At 43.8% G+C, this 19,644-nt stretch overlaps 1 protein-coding gene across 1 annotated transcript in view; it reads right to left on the reverse strand.

The window, feature by feature from the left end:
• The window catches only part of myo7aa (myosin VIIAa), a 210,465-nt gene extending 195,966 nt beyond the window's left edge, over positions 1-14,499 (reverse strand). Inside the window, exon 1 of the mRNA XM_085794753.1 lies at positions 14,298-14,499. Within this exon, the coding sequence (XP_085650879.1) occupies positions 14,298-14,396 (99 nt within the window). The 5' untranslated portion in view covers positions 14,397-14,499. The remainder of the gene's footprint in view (positions 1-14,297) is intronic.
• Between the last annotated feature and the right edge of the window lie 5,145 nt (positions 14,500-19,644).

Genomic DNA, 19,644 nt, shown 5'->3' on the forward strand with positions numbered 1-19,644 from the left:
ATAATGGACAGGGATGAAAGCTGCAACCAGAGGGGTGTGCCCCACATCCACTTGTTACTTTTTTATTTATTTTTAAAATATTTTTTCTTTATCTACTTAACTCTGTTTTTTTTTCTTCATCTTCTATCATTTTGGTGAATTGCATTGTTGTGCAATGACTCTTGTTTATGTAAAACAAAACAAAACAAAAACCCTCTTGTGGACAAGTTGTTACCTGCACATTCACCACGCTATGAAATAATAATGGAACAGAGGAGTTGTTTTCGAGGTAAATTCATCTAAAACCGCTGATGCGATGGCAGTTTTTTTTAAATTTATTTTCTGATTCCCCAGTGTCGCAACAGCACGCCACCCTGGAACTAAAGATTGAATAATAAGGCTCCCGTCAGGGATGACACAGGTGCGCATATTTGTGTAACTGCAAACCGGAGCTCGGTGGGAGTCGGCTGCTGTTTGACTTACCCAGCTACTTCAGTCAAATGCTCGCCACTCATAGCTTGGTCCGAGCTTCGCGGGGGATGCTGGCGTCCTGCTTCAGAGGTGCCGGGCCTGGCCGGCTGTTCCAGCTTCCGGTTACATGCTGCCATTCCTACATACCACCATTCCGACATACCACCATTCCGACATGTGCTACTGGTGCGTCCAGGGAAGCAATAAACATAGTCGCTACTTAGTCTTAAGCCTGGTTCACACCAGACGCGGAAGTGCCGCGAATAGCCGCAGAACGGAGTCCGCTTCCATTCGGTGCCTGCCGTGAAGCGATCGTTTCGGCGTCTGTTCTATTTTGTGCGTGAGCTGCAAGCGATTGCGTCAATTCTGGCAGGAAGTCACACAAAGAAACACAAGAGAATCCGGTCAATTTTTTTAAAATAAACGCAATTTTCAAAATAAAATACCGCGATTAATCTTTATTTTCACACAATTTGCATAAACTAACTGAAAAAGAGTCAACCGCGACTAAATAACAACTACTTTCTAGGCCAGTGATTATTAACCATATGGCCGCGGCCCACACTTGGGCTGCCATCACCCCCCAGAGGGCCGCAAAAAACGTTCAGTTTTGCACCTGTGGGCCGCAAGGGACTGCGTAGATCAGGCTAGAGCACTGGAAAAGAGAGTAACGACACCACCATTGACTCCCGTGGTAAGGTTTTTGCGCCCCGAGTGGCAGGATATGGGTATTGCAAATGCGCCCAGAAAACCCATTCACTCCAGTGTGTTGCCCACTTGCTTGTAAATTGATGAAAACGGCCGTGTTTTTGTTTTTAGGTGTCTTGGTCATATCAAATTATACTTATAATTTGTTTATTACAAAATGTAGATTGAAACATTAATGTAGACAACTATTTTTAAAAAAAAATTGTTTTACTCGCCTATGTGTTCATATTTATCTGTAAAGGGTCCTCAATGATGCTATTAACGTGGGTGATCTATAAATGTCCTTAAATTATTGAAAATACCACACTTGCTCATTCACCAACAATGCAGAGATGTCATTTCTTGGGCGCTTTTGCAATACCCATATTCCGCCATCAGGAGGCGCTTCCATTGAACCAATGCGTGTCGTTACTCTCCTTTCCAGATGCTCTAGATAGCATGTCCAAAGTCCGGCCCGCGTCTCTGGCCTCCAAACAGGCTGAATGACAAGAGGCTTCACTCTGTGAATCGGTCTCAGTACCTGGGCGCATTTGTTCCATTGACCCTTTGCAGATACGTCACAATTATCACGTGACGCGAGAGGCAACGCCATGACGGACGGCAGAAAGTGCTCAGTGATAATGTACTGTCTATAGACTGTATGGGTGACGTCCAACAATGTGACTCCATCACTTCACACTACAACCTCACAGCATTATCACTTATTTAAAATATAATATCTACTCATCAGTGGAATATTCAGTTTGTTTTTTTGTTATTCGCTGTAGAATATCTCAGTTTTCTGTGTTTGCTTTTCCATTGCTAAAGAGCTAACGCTAACGGCAGAGCCACATTCCCCATACAGCAGCTGCTCCTGTCTTTGCTGCTGCTAACTACAGTTAACGGACCTGGAAATTAAAACCTGGTCCGACCCGTGGGTGTTGAAGTTCTGACCCGGTGTCTGTCTAATTAGTGATCATTCTCTGATTAAACCCGGCTGAAAAATAAAAGAAAACAGGAAGCCGGTTCACACACTTGGTTCACACCAGACGCCGAAGCGCCGCGAGTGCGCTTCCATTCGGCGCCCTTGTTAACCGATGTTGTAGTTCAGACCAGACACGAAGCGCCGCAATCCTCCGCGGCCGGCTCGCGCTGTGAAGCGTGAAGTTTCGGCGTCTGTTCTATTTTGTGCGCAAGCCGCTAGCAATCGCGTCAATTCTGGCAGGAAGTCACACAAAGAAACACGAGAATCCGGTCAATTTTAAAAATAAAAGCAATTTTCAAAATAAAATAGATCAAAAGAGTCCAAAGTGTGTATGTTTGTGTTTATTAATCTAAATAGAGCGCAAGAGAGGAACACACACACACCTACACACATACACATAGGCTACACACATACACACACACAGCTGAGGGGCGGAAGCACTTGAGACCGCTTTGTGGCGCTTCGGCGTCCGGTGTGAACCCGGTGTTAGTCTCTGTATTTCACTGAACTCAAAACTCAAAGGCGGCATATAATAAACAATTACAATTACACACAGACCCCCCCCCCCCCCGTGTCGAGCACACAGCCACTGTCCGTGCCGGCATGTATGTGTGTGTGTGGGGGTGCGCGAGTGCACAGTCAATGTGTGCAGGTGTGTGTGTGTTGGCGTGTGGTGAGGGCGAGTGAGAGAGAGTTTGTTTGTCCTACTGTCCACACGGGAGAGACGCCGCGGCTCCCCCGAGGTGACCACACCAGTCCTCTCCCTCGTCCCGCTTGGCTGAGAACGGGCCCGGCCTTTATGACCCACAGGGTAATCCACCAGGAAAAATAATCCACTATGCCGTTTTGGAATTGCCGCCACGCCAGCCGTCCAAACACCGACTGTGTCTCTCACTCTCCTCCCCTCTCACCACGTCACTTCCCCATTTAAACCCTTGGTCCCACTTAAAGCTATGGTCTACGATTTGGAGCATTGGTAATTATTATTAACATCGTTTATACAGCGATTATGGTCCTGTGGTCCGATATACACAATATAAATAGCAAAAAGAACCAAAAAAATCCATTCAGTCTATCAGCCGTGGGCCTGCATAGAAATTGACCAATGGGCGCCGCGCGCCCCGTCCGGCTCCCACTGGCTCGTACCCTCGATCCAATCCCCTCGTCTCTCCTGCTCCTCCTCGACCCGCCTCGTCCCCACCCCCTCCGCTTAGAAACTACAAGTAGTTGTAACCGCTCTGAGCTGCTCAGCCACAGACACATGAACCCACCAATTCAGCACCTGCTGCCCTCCACCCCCGGTCGGTCTGCCGAAAAAAAGCCCCACTAGGATTCAGAGAAGCACAGTACAGAAGCACAGAATGTGTTGCTGCCCTTATTACTAGTACTGGTGCCGCGTCGAGTCTTCCTGATCTTCTCCCAGACACACAGCCTTCCTCCTCTCCCCGACACACAGCTGCTTCCAGCCGCAGCCTGACCGGTCTCTCTGCACTGCGGTGCTGCGGAGCTCCAGGCCCAGACTCTTTCTGCTCCTCTCCCCCAGAGACAGCACCATGTGGCCGGTCACCCAGCGCGAGGAGTCTCCCTGTAGCATGAGGCTGTGCTAATGGTTGCTAATGGCGGCGCTGCTCGTAGCAGCGGTCGCCGCGGTCCCGTTGCCGGGGACGGCGACGACGGTACTGGCACCGCCTCGTTACCGGCAGCTGGTGCACAGCGGCGGCATCGGGGCTGGCGCCGCCGCTGTGCACCAGCTGCCGGTAACGAGGCGGTATTAGTGGGCTAGCGCCGAGCACAGCCTCATGCTACAGGGAGACTCTTCGCGCTGGGTGACCCAGGACAGGGTCCTGTGTCTGGGGGAGAGGAGCAGGAAGAGTCGGGGCCTGGAGCTCCGCGGCGCCGCGGTGCAGAGAGACCCGGTCAGGCTGCTGCAGCGGCGGTGCTGAGTTTATGTTGAACAGGTAATCTTTGGTTTTATTGTGGAAGTTGTGACTGTGAATATGACATTTTACTCCGCATTCAAATCCGCGTTTGGTTTCTGCAGGCAGCAGCAGGCTTGTTGCTTGCTCCGCTCTGCTCTGTGAGGGGAGGGGGGGGAGGCGTGTCGCGAGGAGGTCCCGAGGGGCGGGCCATACAAGCTCAGAGGGGAGGGGCGGGGGTGTGTGAGAGGTGCTTTTTTCAAATTTTTCTCATCCTCTTTCAAAACGTAGACCATAGCTTTAAAGGACAATTCCAGGCGAATTCAACTCGGGGGTGTATTTTCCTATCATTTTAGGTCTAAAAGAATGAATCTGAAGATTTTCAGTTTAATCGCTCCTGTTTTGCGGTAGTTGCGTCTGTCCCCGCATCGCCACGGCAGCAATGAATGGGAGTGGATGTAAGTTCCGCTGTTTAGGCTGTTTCCAGCCCTCAAAGCCGCAATTTTTTTCCACAGACAGCGTCAGATGGCGACTCAAACATGCACCGAGAAGTTTATTTACTTCAAGCAAGCCGACATGTTTGTAAAACTAGATCTAATTCAAAGTCTCCCGGAGTCTCGCGCGAGCCCGAAGTTGCAGTGCTGCTGTATTCAGGCGCAGATAGGAGCTACCGCTTGTGTCATAAACACAGGAATATCAACTCTTTACTTGCTTGAAGTGTACATTTTTTTTCCACAGACAGCGTCAGGTGGCTACTCAAACATGCGCCGAGAAGTTTTTTTTACTTGAAGCAAGTCAAGAGTTGATATTCCTGTGTTTATGACACAAACGGTAGCTTTTCCCACTGCACCTGAACACACCGAGCACGGCAGCTGGGTCTCGCGCGAGACTCCGGGAGACTTTGAATTAGATCTAGTTTTACAAACATGTCGGCTTGCTTGAAGTAAATAAACTTCTCGGTGCATGTTTGAGTCGCCATCTGACGCTGTCTGTGGAAAAAAATTGCGGCTTTGAGGGCTGGAAACAGCCTAAACAGCGGAACTTACATCCACTCCCATTCATTGCTGCCGTGGCGATGCGGGGACAGACGCAACTACCGCAAAACAGGAGCGATTAAACTGAAAATCTTCAGATTCATTCTTTTAGACCTAAAATGATAGGAAAATACACCCCCGAGTTGAATTCGCCTGGAATTGTCCTTTAATGCACCTGTGCGCATTACGCACACAACTTACAGCAAAAAAACATTCATTCATTCATTACAGGTCCGCACGTCCCCGTGCGCAAACCACAAGGATAATTGATCATTTCCCTGGCCTAATACACAATGAAAAAAACCTGGGGAGCAAACCTGCAAATCAACTACCCCAGCTGGCCAGGCAAAACCCAGTGGATCACTACAAGTTGTTGCATCTTTACTTTGTGCGTGGACAGTCCCAACTGCTTTGGGGAATTTACTCCTGGTAAAAAGGCTTACAAACATGGACCAGGACAGCTTTATAATACGCACAAAAATCCAAAGGAAACGAAAGGTGGCTTTTAAAAAAATAGCAACAGCATGAAGTAGTCAAAATATGTGTTTTACGCATGCCTCTGTGAGTCTTCCTGTTCAGCTCCGCTCAGGGGCGGATTGGCCATAGGGAGTAGGGTTGTGAAATCGATGCGACCGGATATTCGGTTTAACAAGTGAGAGATACGGCTGTGTCGGTAGCAGCCTCCTGAATTTATACAAATTAGCCATGAATTCCTAGATGAATTGGTTGGTTACACCCCGCCTTTTCGAAGCCCCGCCTTTCTGAAAATAGACTCCCATTTATCGTAATAGCGGGGTTTTCTATTTTTTAAGACCCCGCTATTCCGAAAAGGCTATTGGGGAAACCCCCCCACTCCGAACGGACAGACGGACGTAATCAGAAAGGAACCGGAGGCTGTGCAGTGCTCAGTGCGCATTGATCCTTTTTTCCTTTTTAGGGTCAAATAGATCATGTGCATAATTAACTGCAAAACAAGCAAATACTTCATATTAATGACATATAACGTTCATTATGCTTCTAGCCTGTCTAGCCTCTACCTGGTCTTTTTACTAAACTTAACCAACTCCTTTCTTCATTGCCTAAGCCCAACCAAAGCATCTCCCTCAGTCAGCTGTCAGCACGAGTGGCCTCGCGCCCCTGTGAGCTCAAGCCGGGTTCAGCCGCGCTCGAGCGGAGCAGGGGGGGAGGGAGTGTATTTCTATTACTGTGTGGGAGATCTCCAACAACGGAGTCGGGGAGAAAGCAAGTGGGACAGATCTGCCCAGTCTCTGAGCAGTGCACGTTTCACAGACAAGCCACAAAGCAGAATGTAAACAACGTCACGCGGTTCAGCACCTTGGACAGCTGCGGGGGGGGGGGGGGGGGGGTATCGGAACAGCGGTGTTTCGGAGTGGGGGTATTTCGGAACAGTGGGGTGTCGGAGTGGAGGTGTGTCGGAATGGAGAGCCGTCCCCGAATCGGTTGTAGAGTCATGGATCGGTTATCACTATGGGCTAGAGTGCCTAGCCGTTAGCGGTGTCTTTAATAACTCATAAATCAATCAACGGGCCACGTAAAAACTATTTTTTTCAGCGAATATCTTAGTTACACTTAGTTTGTGTATATATAGTTTGTGTATATGGAAAAAAGTAATGGGGATAAAATGGTCCCCTGCGGGGCGCCGGTGTTAAGCACAGTGATGTTGGTTAATAATACTCGGTCCGACATCACTGTGCTTAACACCGGCGCCCCGCAGGGGACCATTTTATCCCCATTACTTTTTTCCATATACACAAACGAATTCCAATTAGATCTGGAAAAGTTTCGTTTGTTCAAGTATGCAGATGATATGGCCCTGGTTGCCTTATTAAAGAAGGGGGACATAGTCGGAGAGGAAGTTTATAGAGCACATGTGTCATCTCTCCAGAAGTGGTGTGATGAAAGTTCCTTAGAGATCAATGTAACAAAAACTCAGGAACTTGTCTTTCATGAAAAGGACCCTGTGCAGCCCCTTATAATCAGGGGACAAATTGTAGAGGTAGTAGACAAGTTCAAATATCTAGGTACATATATTGATTGTAACCTAAATTTCAGTGAAAATACAGACCATATTTTTAAAACCTGTAACCAACGTCTCCATCTACTGCGCAAGCTCAACTCCTTTAGAGTGAGTAAGCACATTATGGAAACAGTTTATAAGAACCTGATAGAGGGCATTCTAACTTTCAACATGGCAATGTGGTACGGTAATCTAAATATTAAAGGAAGAAGCAAGCTGCAGAGAATAGTAAACCTTGCCTCAAAAATCATAGGGACAAGACAGAAACAATTAAGTTGTATTTACGAGGAAGTGCTTAGGAAAAAAGCTGTCAAAATAGCAAATGCAAATGATCCCTCTCATCCTCTCAATAGGGAGTTTGAACTTCTTCCCTCTGGTAGACGTTATAAAGTACCAAGGGCAAATCGTAATATTTTTAAAAATTCCTTTATTCCTAATGCAATTGGGGCACTGAACACCATGCCCCGTTGATGCGTTGATGCGATGATGTGTTGTAATGTAACTGCCACTGCTGTCCTGCTTTTGCCATGAAGATGTCTGTGTGTAAGTGTTGTTGATGTTTTTGTTGTTGTCCTGCTTGTTGTTGTTGTTATTGTCTTGCCTGTTGTTTTTTATGAGACCAAAAACAAATTTCCACAAATAAAACTAACTAACTAACTAACTACAACATGATGCGCTAACTGGAGTAGTTTTATGTTGTGTCCGATAACGGGGGGGGGGGGGGGGGTTAACAGATGACTTCCTGATGTTAGCTTTGCTGCTGCTGTTGACATCATCCAGATCAGAGGGCAGTAGGTCAACCTACAGACCCCGAATATTGATAACATGCCACCACGGGCTCGGAAGGGAATAGCACTAGTGTATCATCACAAAATATTGGTGAAATGAACGAGTTTCGCGGTGGACAATGTGTTATTTAGAGGCTGCATTCTGCTGCCCCGTGTTCTCGCATTATACGGATATACGCGGCTCTCAGCTGGATCTAATTTCGTTGGAACGACTTGTAATGACACCAGAGTTATCTGGGTGAGTAAATGATAGTATTTTATGCTAGAAATAAGGTCCAGATTGTAAAAACCGGTAATTATCCTTTAAGCAGGTATGTGCTGTCCAGAATGGTGTGGAAAACATTCATTAAAATACTGTAAATGGACTTAACTTAACATAATAAATAGCAAACTCTGGATGGTGTGGTGTATAACAACTAAATCTAGCTTTCTAAAGTATTGGAAAACAATAACCATATTCCTATACTATCCTGATTAATTGATGAGTTGCTTTTATTAAAGTGCCAACATGCACCTTTCTTTGTGCCCACACTCCAATTTGGTCACGAAGGACATTGAGCTAACAACTTATATGTATGCTTTACATATTTTTTTCAGTCAGTGTTTATGGTTTAAAAAATGTTCAAACAAAGGAGCGCTTCGTGGACTCGTTTAAAAAGAGGTGCTCTTTGGAAAGGGATCAATGATGTGAGAAAACAAAAGAAAAATTCCAAGGCACTCTCTTACCTATAAAATGCCTTTATTAAATTATGGCATGGTCAACATGACAATTAAAAACTCCGACGCGTTTCGGCGTCTAGCCTTCATCAGGGAGTCAAATGGAGTAGGACAGGAACAATGGTTCTTTTATACAAGTGTTTATCCAATGGCAAGTGTCCACCTGGTTGCCACAACCCAGAGTGGGTGTGGTCGTCAGCCCATTAAAGGGACATATCCATAGCCCAGGTCTCAACTAAGCTGAATGAAAGAATAAAGGAAAACAATCAGTGATATGTACAAAATAAACATGCCAACAGATACCAAAGAGAAAACACAAGATATCAAATAAGATACAACAAAACAATCAAACAGCATAAAATAAAACAAATACAATAATAAGCAGACAGAAACCAGAGAAAAACTAGAGAACATAACCAACTCACAAGAAAACAGTGAAATCTAAGTCCTCATTCAGGCCCGGATGTTTTGTAGCCTGCAACTTATAAATCCAAAACACTTCCCTTTGATTCAGTTTTCTTTGTCTATTGCCTTTGCGTATAGAAGATGGAATGTGGTCTATGCCAAATGCTTGCAAGGTAGAAGGATTACTGTTATGGAAGTCAAGGTAGTGTTTGGCCATAGGGTAACATTTCCAGTGCGAATTGCATACTTGTGTTCTGCCAATCTGTCTTGGAGGCGTCTTTTGGTTCTGCCTATGTAAAACACTTTGCAGGTGGGACATTCCAACCTATAGATGACAAAGGTAGTTTTACAGTTGATGAAGTGGTTGATAGTATATTCTTTCTGCAATGCAAAATCAAGAAATGTCTTAGTTTGTATAACATTAGCGCAGTGATTACACTGGTGGCATTTATAAGACCCTTTTGGCTTAATGTCCAACCATGTTTTTTTGGTGTCTGGTTTAAGGTGGCTGTGAACCAGTTTATCCTGCAGAGTAGGACACCTCTTGAAGCTAAACAGTGGTGGTTCAGGGAAAACTTGACTTAGTGTGGTATCGCTTTCTATAATGGCCCAATTCCTTTTTATGATATCTTTAATATTTTCTGCTTCTGTGCTGTAAGTGGTTACAAGTCCCTCCTATGCAGGTCTTTATCTGGGAAAATGGGAGGAAGATTTTGATTTTGATCATCAAAGGAATAAGTTCCTCAATCACATTATTTGGTGGGGCCGGTAGGCTATATTGATGATGTCTGTGTTATTTGGTCTGGTTCAGAGACAGAGCTACTGGATTTTCATTCCTTTCTGAACAGTGTTAATCCTAATATCAAGTTGTCTTTGGATTACAGCAAGGAGTGTATACATTTTTTAGACCTTAAGATTTTTAAAGACAATCAAGGTAATCTACACACCTCTATGTATAGAAAACCGACAGACAGAAACACCACACTACATGCCAGGAGTTTTCACCCTAAGAGACTTAAAGAAAATATTCCCTATGGCCAGTTTCAGCGGGTGCGGAGAATCTGCGACCAGGAAAGGGATTTTGAAACAAATTCTAAAGAAATGTTTACACGTTTTCAAGAAAGGGGTTTTAAAGACATCAACCTACAGAAAGCATTCACGAGGGCCAAAGGCCTGGACAGACAGACATTACTACAAAGTCAGACCCCAAAAGAAAGGAAAGACAGAGTGGCATTTGTAACCACTTACAGCACAGAAGCAGAAAATATTAAAGATATCATAAAAAGGAATTGGGCCATTATAGAAAGCGATACCACACTAAGTCAAGTTTTCCCTGAACCACCACTGTTTAGCTTCAAGAGGTGTCCTACTCTGCAGGATAAACTGGTTCACAGCCACCTTAAACCAGACATCCAAAAAACATGGTTGGACATTAAGCCAAAAGGGTTTTATAAATGCCACCAGTGTAATCACTGCGCTAATGTTATACAAACTAAGACATTTCTTGATTTTGCATTGCAGAAAGAATATACTATCAACCACTTCATCAACTGTAAAACTACCTTTGTCACACTTTGCAGGTGGGACATTCCAACCTATAGAGGTTGGAATGTCCCACCTGCAAAGTGTTTTACATAGGCAGAACCAAAAGACGCCTCCAAGACAGATTGGCAGAACACAAGTATGCAGTTCGCACTGGAAATGTTAATTACCCTATGGCCAAACACTACCTTGACTTCCATAACAGTAATCCTTCTACCTTGCAAGCATTTGGCATAGACCACATTCCATCTTCTATACGCAAAGGCAATAGACAAAGAAAACTGAATCAAAGGGAAGTGTTTTGGATTTGTAAGTTGCAGGCTACAAAACATCCGGGCCTGAATGAGGACTTAGACTTCACTGTTTTCTTGTGAGTTGGTTATGTTCTCTAGTTTTTCTCTGGTTTCTGTCTGCTTATTATTGTATTTGTTTTATTTTATGCTGTTTGATTGTTTTGTTGTATCTTATTTGATATCTTGTGTTTTCTCTTTGGTATCTGTTGGCATGTTTATTTTGTACATATCACTAGTTGCGTTTCCATCCACCTTTTTTTATTCGCATTTTCAAAAATTGCGAATAAATACTTGAATGGAAACGCCAGAAATTCGAAAAAAGGCAGTAAATGCGCATAAAAGTTTATAAGCTTGGAGGGTGTGGATTTGTCAGCGTATCGCTTAAAGGAAATGCGAGTTTTTGTGGTGGAAACAGATTATGCGAATTGAGGCAGAGTTTGTGGGTGAAGTGCTGCTGGACTTCACCCAGCGACGTTCAAACAAATGGAGAACAACGTGGTGTCCCAGCTCTCCTCTCTGCACACCGCAACACAAGCGCGCTCCGTAACCCATAATCTTTTGTTTATGACGGTTAAGACTACACAATCACACGCCGTAACATCGTATATGTTATGTAACGTTATCCACCGCTCCATTTATTGATTTTTCACCGGCTTCGTATGTCAACCGATGCACATGGGCGAGAGGAGCGTAACCAAAACAGCGGAAAAGCGAGCGGACTTGCACAGTTCCTACTGTCTTTCTGTGAAAATATCTCATGTTACAACATGAAAACCTGTGGCTTATATTCAAGTGCGGCCTATATATGTATTTACTTTTAAAATGTAGCTGGTGCGGCTTATACAGGTGCGTCTATAGTCCGGAAAGTACGTAAATTGTCCATGATGTTGGGTGTCAGCTGAATGTCAACTGTTGGATACATTCACGCTCTCTTATGACGTAATCTCACGGCGCACTCCTCCTCTCCCATCGCAAAACACTAATGAATGGAAACGGGCATAAATTCGCATTTGCTTTTAGCGCATTTTCACAAAATCCGCTTTTAAATTCGATACGACTTGGATGGAAACCCAACTACTGATTGTTTTCCTTTATTCTTTCATTCAGCTTAGTTGAGACCTGGGCTATGGATATGTCCCTTTAATGGGCTGACGACCACACCCACTCTGGGTTGTGGCAACCAGGTGGACACTTGCCATTGGATAAACACTTGTATAAAAGAACCATTGTTCCTGTCCTACTCCATTTGACTCCCTGATGAAGGCTAGACGCCGAAACGCGTCAGAGTTTTTAATTGTCATGTTGACCATGCCATAATTTAATAAAGGCATTTTATAGGTAAGAGAGTGCCTTGGAATTTTTCTTTTGTTTTCTCAGTGTTTATGGTTTATTGTCCTTTCAACAGTTTAACATTATACAGTTAAAATTAATAAAACACTGATTAACTACTGTTACAATAAAACATCTACATACATACTCATGATGCAGTACACAAATCACAAGTATTTCCTGTCATGCTTCATGGTCTATACATTATGTTGAGCTGTACTGTCTATCTAAAATAAAATGAGTGTTTGTCCATCATTATACCATTGTTTTCCATACTTTAGCCAACTAGATTTAGAATAGACTTCAAAATCCTTCTGCTGACTTATAAGGCTCTTAATGATAAAGCTCCAACCTATCTGAAAGAACTAATCATTCCTTACTGTCCTACCAGAGCACTCCGCTCCCAGAACGCAGGTCTGCTAGTGACTCCCAGTATCTCTAAAAACAGACTGGGAGGTAGAGCCTTCAGTTACCGGGCTCCTTTACTGTGGAACCAGCTCTCTCCATGGGTCAAAGAGGCAGACACTCTAACCACATTTAAGTCTAGACTTAAGACCTTCCTTTATGACAGGGCTTTTAGTTAGGGCTGGTTCAGGTAGCTCTGAACCATTTTATAGCTACGCTGCTATAGGCTTAGACTGCTGGGGACACATCTGGTTACACAGAGCCCTCTCCTCTCCTCTCCTCTCCTCTCCTCCCCTCCCCTCCCCTCCCCTCCCCTCCCCTCCCCTCTCCTCTCCTCAGTATATTTTTGAACTGTCATTTTCTGTTGTACTTTGTAGTTTGGCCTTGGTGTCTCGCACTCTCTCTGTGTTTCCTCAGATCCACTGGAGCTCCATCTCTCTGCACCAGCCGCCGCCTGCATCGCCCCCCTCCCTCCCCTTCCCCTGCTGTTAGACCGGCCTCCCCTTCCTTCCCATGGACCAATCTGCCACCCAGTCCTCCCATCGAGCTGACCGGCTCCCCGCCCCCTCCCCCTCCCCTCACCAGAGACTGCCTTCATCAACTCCTGCTAACATTTCCATATTTCGCACATTCTGTGACAAACTGTAAACTGTTTTCTTGTCTGTAACAACATCTATTGCACGTCTGTCCGTCCTGGGTGAGGGATCCCTCCTCTGTTGCTCACCCTGAGGTTTCTCCGATTTTTCCCTGTTAAAAGGGTTTCCATGGAGTTTTTCCTCAGTCGATGTGAGGGTCTAAGGACAGAGGATGTTGTTACGATGCCATGTAAAGCCCTTTGAGACAAACTGTTTGTAAAAACGGGCTATACAAATAAAATTGCCTTGCCTTGCCTTGCCTTGCCTAGCCAAAGTTCTGATTGCATGCAGACTCACTATGTGCATGTAATCTTGTTCAAACGTAACCTATTCCACACTATTCCTCTACTTTGTTGTATATTGTATATCGTTTAGTATAGTGGTGTTATTAAGAGCTTGTGTGTTTGTATGTACATCAACGGTGCTAGTTGGCAAAATATCCGCGCGCAGATAGTGGGCCGGTCTGGACCAAAAAGTCCAGGGCCAAATTTTTGTCCCAGTCCACCCCTGTTGATGGGGCGGTTACCTATGCTAATCCTATGTTAATTAGGACCACCTGGCACACGCTCTCTCAATTTTGGAGGAGATGGCATTCATCAATGTAAGAACACAGCTGGGAACAATTCTGTGGTTTAAGAGCAAGTTAATGGATCTGATGTACAGTTTTCAAAAAGATATTGGTGAATGAGGCCCATTGTGTTTCTCAGTGTTGCACCACATAAAACGCCAGTTCCTGAAACTTACATTAATCCAAATACATAGAAGAAAGAGTGGCAAAGCACATCTATCAAAAGTCCATATGATTAACATAGGCGCTTTCCACTCACCTAATTTGCATTTAGATAGACAATTTAGCTCAATCAAAGGTCAACGGATGAGATGCACTGACATGCAAATTGTGTTGGTATTTATCTCTGAATAAATGTACCCATAAAAACATGGATCCATAATAACCTTTTTTTTCCACTATCCAACTGCTGCTTGTGCCAAATCAGGGACAAGTGTGAGTGTGTGTGTGCATTTTACCGTGACAACAGTGCTCAGAGGCAGGCTATTCCACTCACTAAATTTACCTTGATAAGGGTGGTGTATCTGAAGCTGTTATGGCATAGTTTCATGTCCTGGCCCTCCAGCAGATAATCAGATCCTTCCTTGTTCGTTTTAGTTGACATAATTAGGATCTGCAGTTGGGATCAGCACACTGAGTGAACAGGATAAATAACTAAACCATAGTTGATTCCTTGTTATCGTTTCCTTTGTGTCCTTGATTGATCCACTGAGAATAGTTTTTTTTTAAAAAGGACAAATGAAAATATATGATACCAAATATCCTTGTTTAGTGGTAAAAAAACGACGAAAAAATGAAAAGTTAAAAATAATTACAATCAAGGCAAAAACATCTTCAGAAAATCTGTCATGTAAAAAAAAATGACAGGTGACAAGAAAACTGCAAATATTATCCTTAATATTTCTTCTCCATATAAAACAGTTCTTCACACACACTTGCTGTCCGGTGAATTCTGTGCAGTTTAGAATGAGACAAACAACCACTGCAGATGGGTGAGGGCTGTGTGTGTGTGTGTGTGTGTGTGTGTGTGTGTGCGTGCTTGGACTCATTTGGGCCTCCACAGTGGGGGAGGCTGTCAGAGCTCATTAGTTGATAAGAAAGGCTGACAAGTTCAACAACGCGTAAACTGAATGCCAACAAACTTAAAACATCCACACAAGCACAAACAACACACATACACTACTTACAAAGTTATTCGGCTTCATGCTACGGTCATATTATATCATGAAAGTAGGACATTAGGACATTTAACACTAGCACCGCCGTTGGACACTATCTACCTATAACCGCCACGAGTCGTTCATTGGACAAACTATAATAAAGCATTAGCCTAATTAGTGCTGTGTAGGTGTTACAATAACTCAACTCAACTTTAAAGTGAAAACACACTGTGCACTCTCCTGCAGACCTGTCCTCTCTCTCTGACACCACACACTCCACTGACTTCCCCTGCATGCTGCTGGGAGTCCAAGACAGGAATCCACCAAGCCGCAGGGAAGACTCACATTGATGACCTCACTGATGATGTCAACCAGGTTATAAAAGCAGGAAGTACTGCACCTTTCCTCCTTTTGCCCCTGGACCACATGGTGAGTATGAAAGCAACAAACAATGTCTCTGTAAAGGATATTTAACTTAAAGCAGAAGTAAGTGGTCCGGTCGTTTTCGCTAATGCTGCGTTCCTGGCAGGCTTTTGAAATCGTAAATTACAGCTTCAAGTCACAGCTTACGACTTTGTAGCGTTTCAGGCAACCCACTCGTGTTTTTCCGACCTGTTTTACCGGTGAAAGTCACTATAACGGCCACTCGTAACTTCTGACCGGTGAACTCGTACCAGATCGAACTGGTACGACTTCACGGTCGGAAAAATACGAGTTTCCTTGAACGCACCATAACAGTCCTCGTCCCTACGTCGCCACATTCACGGCGTTCCTTGGCTGCACACACAGCCCTGCATGCTGTTCTCTCTCCTCATTGGATAAAAACTGTAGGATACGATAAATGTTTTCTCCTGGGCTCAGAGCAGAGCAGAGGGACTGACAGACCCGTGTTTCGGTCCAAACACTCTATGTAAGTGATTGCTGTCGGAAGATATAACTATTTAAGACTTATATTAACACAAATATATCACTTACTTCTGCTTTAACATAAACTGAATCAAACCAATAAACTCATTTAACTTAACAATACTTGTCTGTGTTTGATTTATCTGGACATGTTGATGTAAATGATCCGTACTTAATATACTGCAAACTCAAACCAAACCCGGGATAGGATGTGTCTGCATCATATTGAACAAAGATGGAATACTGGATAAACAAACTAAACAAGCATGATAACTCAAATAGAAATGAAATGTAAATGAAATGTAAAGGGACAAATGGTGTGGCTTCACCCACTTTGTCACACATTTCAATTAGACAACTCTGAAATGGGAACAAATCATTTATTGAGTGTAAGCATTGCAAGCTGAAGTACAGCATGGTATCCTTGAGCATGGCTGCAGCAGGTTTGGCGTCAGACTCTGTCTCAGTTATTCGTTCCCTTAATTGTCTGCTTTAAATAGGGATGTCCCGATCCGATATTGATATCGGATTTATGTCCGATATCAGCCAAAAAAACGAATATCAGATTATATCGGACTGCATCTAAAATCTCCGATATAAGCGCTCCGATAAAAGCAGTCCATTATTCCGCTCCAGCACTTCTGTCCCATATGAATAGGTGACTCTCGTTCACACTCCAACACAGTAGGTGGCGGTAATGCACCTTAATGTTGGTGCGCCGCCTGCCAGAGAAGAAGAGCGGCCGGCTGCAGCATGCAGAGATCACATGATCACAACAACAACAGCGTGTGTAGCAAGGAGAAGTGATTGTGGCTGTGTGGCACATAGACTACACACACACACACACACACGGGTGCATGGACAGGTTGCGCTTGCCCGCTAATAAACGGTAAATGCGCTATATTGCTCTAAATGTATAGTTCAAATTAACTACCGACTGGGTCGGTGGTCAGATTCTTCTGGAGGAAGACCAGCTGGTCCACATGTTGCGCCGTGTTAACAGTGTTAAAGCCAGAATTAAATTAACGATGCTAATTTCTGTTAGCCCGTCTATGGCGTTTTACATTATACGTTAGCATTAACCTAGCGGGCTTTATGCTTAGTTGTGACACTGGCTGTGTGTTTTGAACGTTGTTTCAAACTATGTGGGTTTGATTAAACATCTTTGATTCTTAAATATTGCTGCTTAATATATTGCTTTACTCCTCTTTTTATTTTATGTATGCCATTTTTACTGTAGGGCAGGCTATAATCTTCAATTTGGAGTGACAAATAAAACCTTGAAGCAAGAAGATTTTGCCTTTTGTTTGACATTGATGTACATACAGTAATTCAATAACAGTTGTAAATAAGGTTTATTTTTTAATATTTTACAGTTCAAAAGTAAGCTCACTACTGTCTGTCCCATAGAAGAACATGACAGCGGCAGCCTGTCAGTCAGCAACAGGAGGACTCTCCTTTGTATAAGAATTTGAAAAATATAAATAATCGTTTTTTTTCACCACCCCTAATATCGGATCAATATCGGTATCGGGCCGATATTGAAGGCTGCGATATCGGTATCGTATCGGAAGTGAAAAAGTGGTTTATTTGTTTATTAAGATCCCCATTAGCTGCAGCAACGCCACAGCTATTCTTCCTGGGGTCCAACAGTATCAAATATACAGTTGAAAACACAAAACATAAACATTATAAAAATTTAAAACAAAAAAACAACTGAGCGATATGCTTAACCTAACAAAACAAAAACAGAATAAGTGTTTACATTTCTTAACTGTGCTTCATTCATTCTTCGTTATATTAATTGTTCACATACTAATCCTATTACCCACATTTCTACATATCATATATGTATACATCATTACACATCACACATCATACTTGTATATACATTCATTCTACAGAATATACATTATAATAACACATATCCTATATCCATCGAAATATACTCCATATATAAATATACCATGTTGTCTTACTTTGATAGATGCTGTTTTATTAATATTTTGAATTTCTTTGTGTTCGTGGTGAGTTTGATATTTTTCGGCAGTGAATTCCATTCTTTCATACCTCTATACAACACCGTACGCTTGATGGCGTTAGATCTTGCTTTAGGTAATGTAAAGTTTCCTACAGCTGCATGTCTGGTGATATATTTATGACTCTCTGCACTAAAAGCGAGGTTTTTAAACAAGATAACAGGTGTTTTTAGGACAGATATATTTCTAATAACAACAAACAGTGAGTACAATAGTCTGTCTTTGACCAGTTATCGGGACATCCCTAGCTTTAAACTGGGGGGGGGGGTTTAAGGGGACGGCTCTCCATTCTGACACCCCGCTGTTCCGAAACCCCACTATTCCAAACGTCCCCCCAAAACACCACTGTTCCAAACCCCCCAGCTGTCCATGGTGCGGACGTTGGTGACGTAACGTTGTTTACACTCTGGGTTGTGGCTTGTCTGTGAAAAGCGCGCTGCACAGGGACTGTACAGATCTGTCCCACTTGCTTTCTCCACCACTCCGTTGAGGGATCTCCACAGAGTAAAAGAAATACACTTTTTTTCTCTCCCGCGTTCCGCTCGAGCGTGGCTGAACCTGGCTTGAGCTCACACGGGCGCGAGGCTGCTGCAACCGCCGCTCCTGCTGACAGCCGACTGGGGAAGATGCTTCGGTTGGATTTAGGCAATGGAGGAAGGAGTTGGTTAAGTTTAGTAAAAAAGCTCAGGTAGAGACTAGACAGGCTAGAAGCATAATGAGCGTTATATGTCATTAAGTGCTTATTTTGCAGTTAATTATGCACATGATCCGTTTGATCCCAAAAAGGAAAAAAGGATCAATGCGCAGCCTCCGTTTCCTTTCTGATTGCGTCCGTCTGTCCGTTCGGAGTTGGGGGGCTTCAGAATGCAGGGTTTTCCCCAATAGCCTTTTCGGGGTCTTAAAAAAAATAGGAAACCCCGCTATTATGAAAAATGGAAGCCTATTTTCGGAACGGCAGGGTTTCGGAAAGGCGGGGTGTAACCGGGGTTTAAGTAGCCTGCTCTATTTGGATGAGGAGGGTATGTTATTAGCCTGGCAGTCCGCTCGGCTACTACGGCTAATTAGCAGCTAACGCTGATATCAAAACATCGCCGTCACAACATAGTTGCCGGTCGAAGACGGCTTCCTTTATTCTTTTTTCAGCCAAGATTAGACTGAGAATTGTCGCCGCCGCAGCAGCAAAGACAGGAGCAGCTAATTTTCCCGCACAAGCTTAAGGTGGCAAGAGTGATCCCCTTACATAAAAAGGGGTGCAAATCTGACCCTGGCAATTTTCGCCCCATATCTATATTGTGCACAATTTCAAAAATAGTTGAAAGGATAATTTATGAGCAAATTGACAGTTATTTAGCAGAGCAGAATATCTTATTTGACTTTCAATCAGGTTTTAGAAAAGCCCATTCCACTGACTGCTTTATCTTACAGATTTCATTAGGAAAGAGGTGGATAAGGGGAATGTTTGTGGCATGGTGTTAATAGACCTTCAAAAGGCGTTTGACACAGTCCAGTACGACATCCTTTTGAACAAACTAAAAGCCCTTGGCTTTTCTGATACATCTCTCCAGTGGGTGAGGTCATATTTGGTGGGTAGAGAACAGGTGGTAGATGTAGAAGGGACCTTGTCCTCACCTCTTAGTTTAACATGTGGAGTTCCCCAGGGGAGTATTATTCTTTTTACTATATGTGAATGACATGCCGTCAGCCATAGATTGCCACTTGTATCTATTTGCTGATGATTCGGCCATAC

Source organism: Trachurus japonicus, chromosome 13 (assembly GCF_045865225.1).
Source record: "Trachurus japonicus isolate A0001 chromosome 13, Traja_1.0".
Lineage (NCBI taxonomy): Eukaryota > Metazoa > Chordata > Actinopteri > Carangiformes > Carangidae > Trachurus > Trachurus japonicus.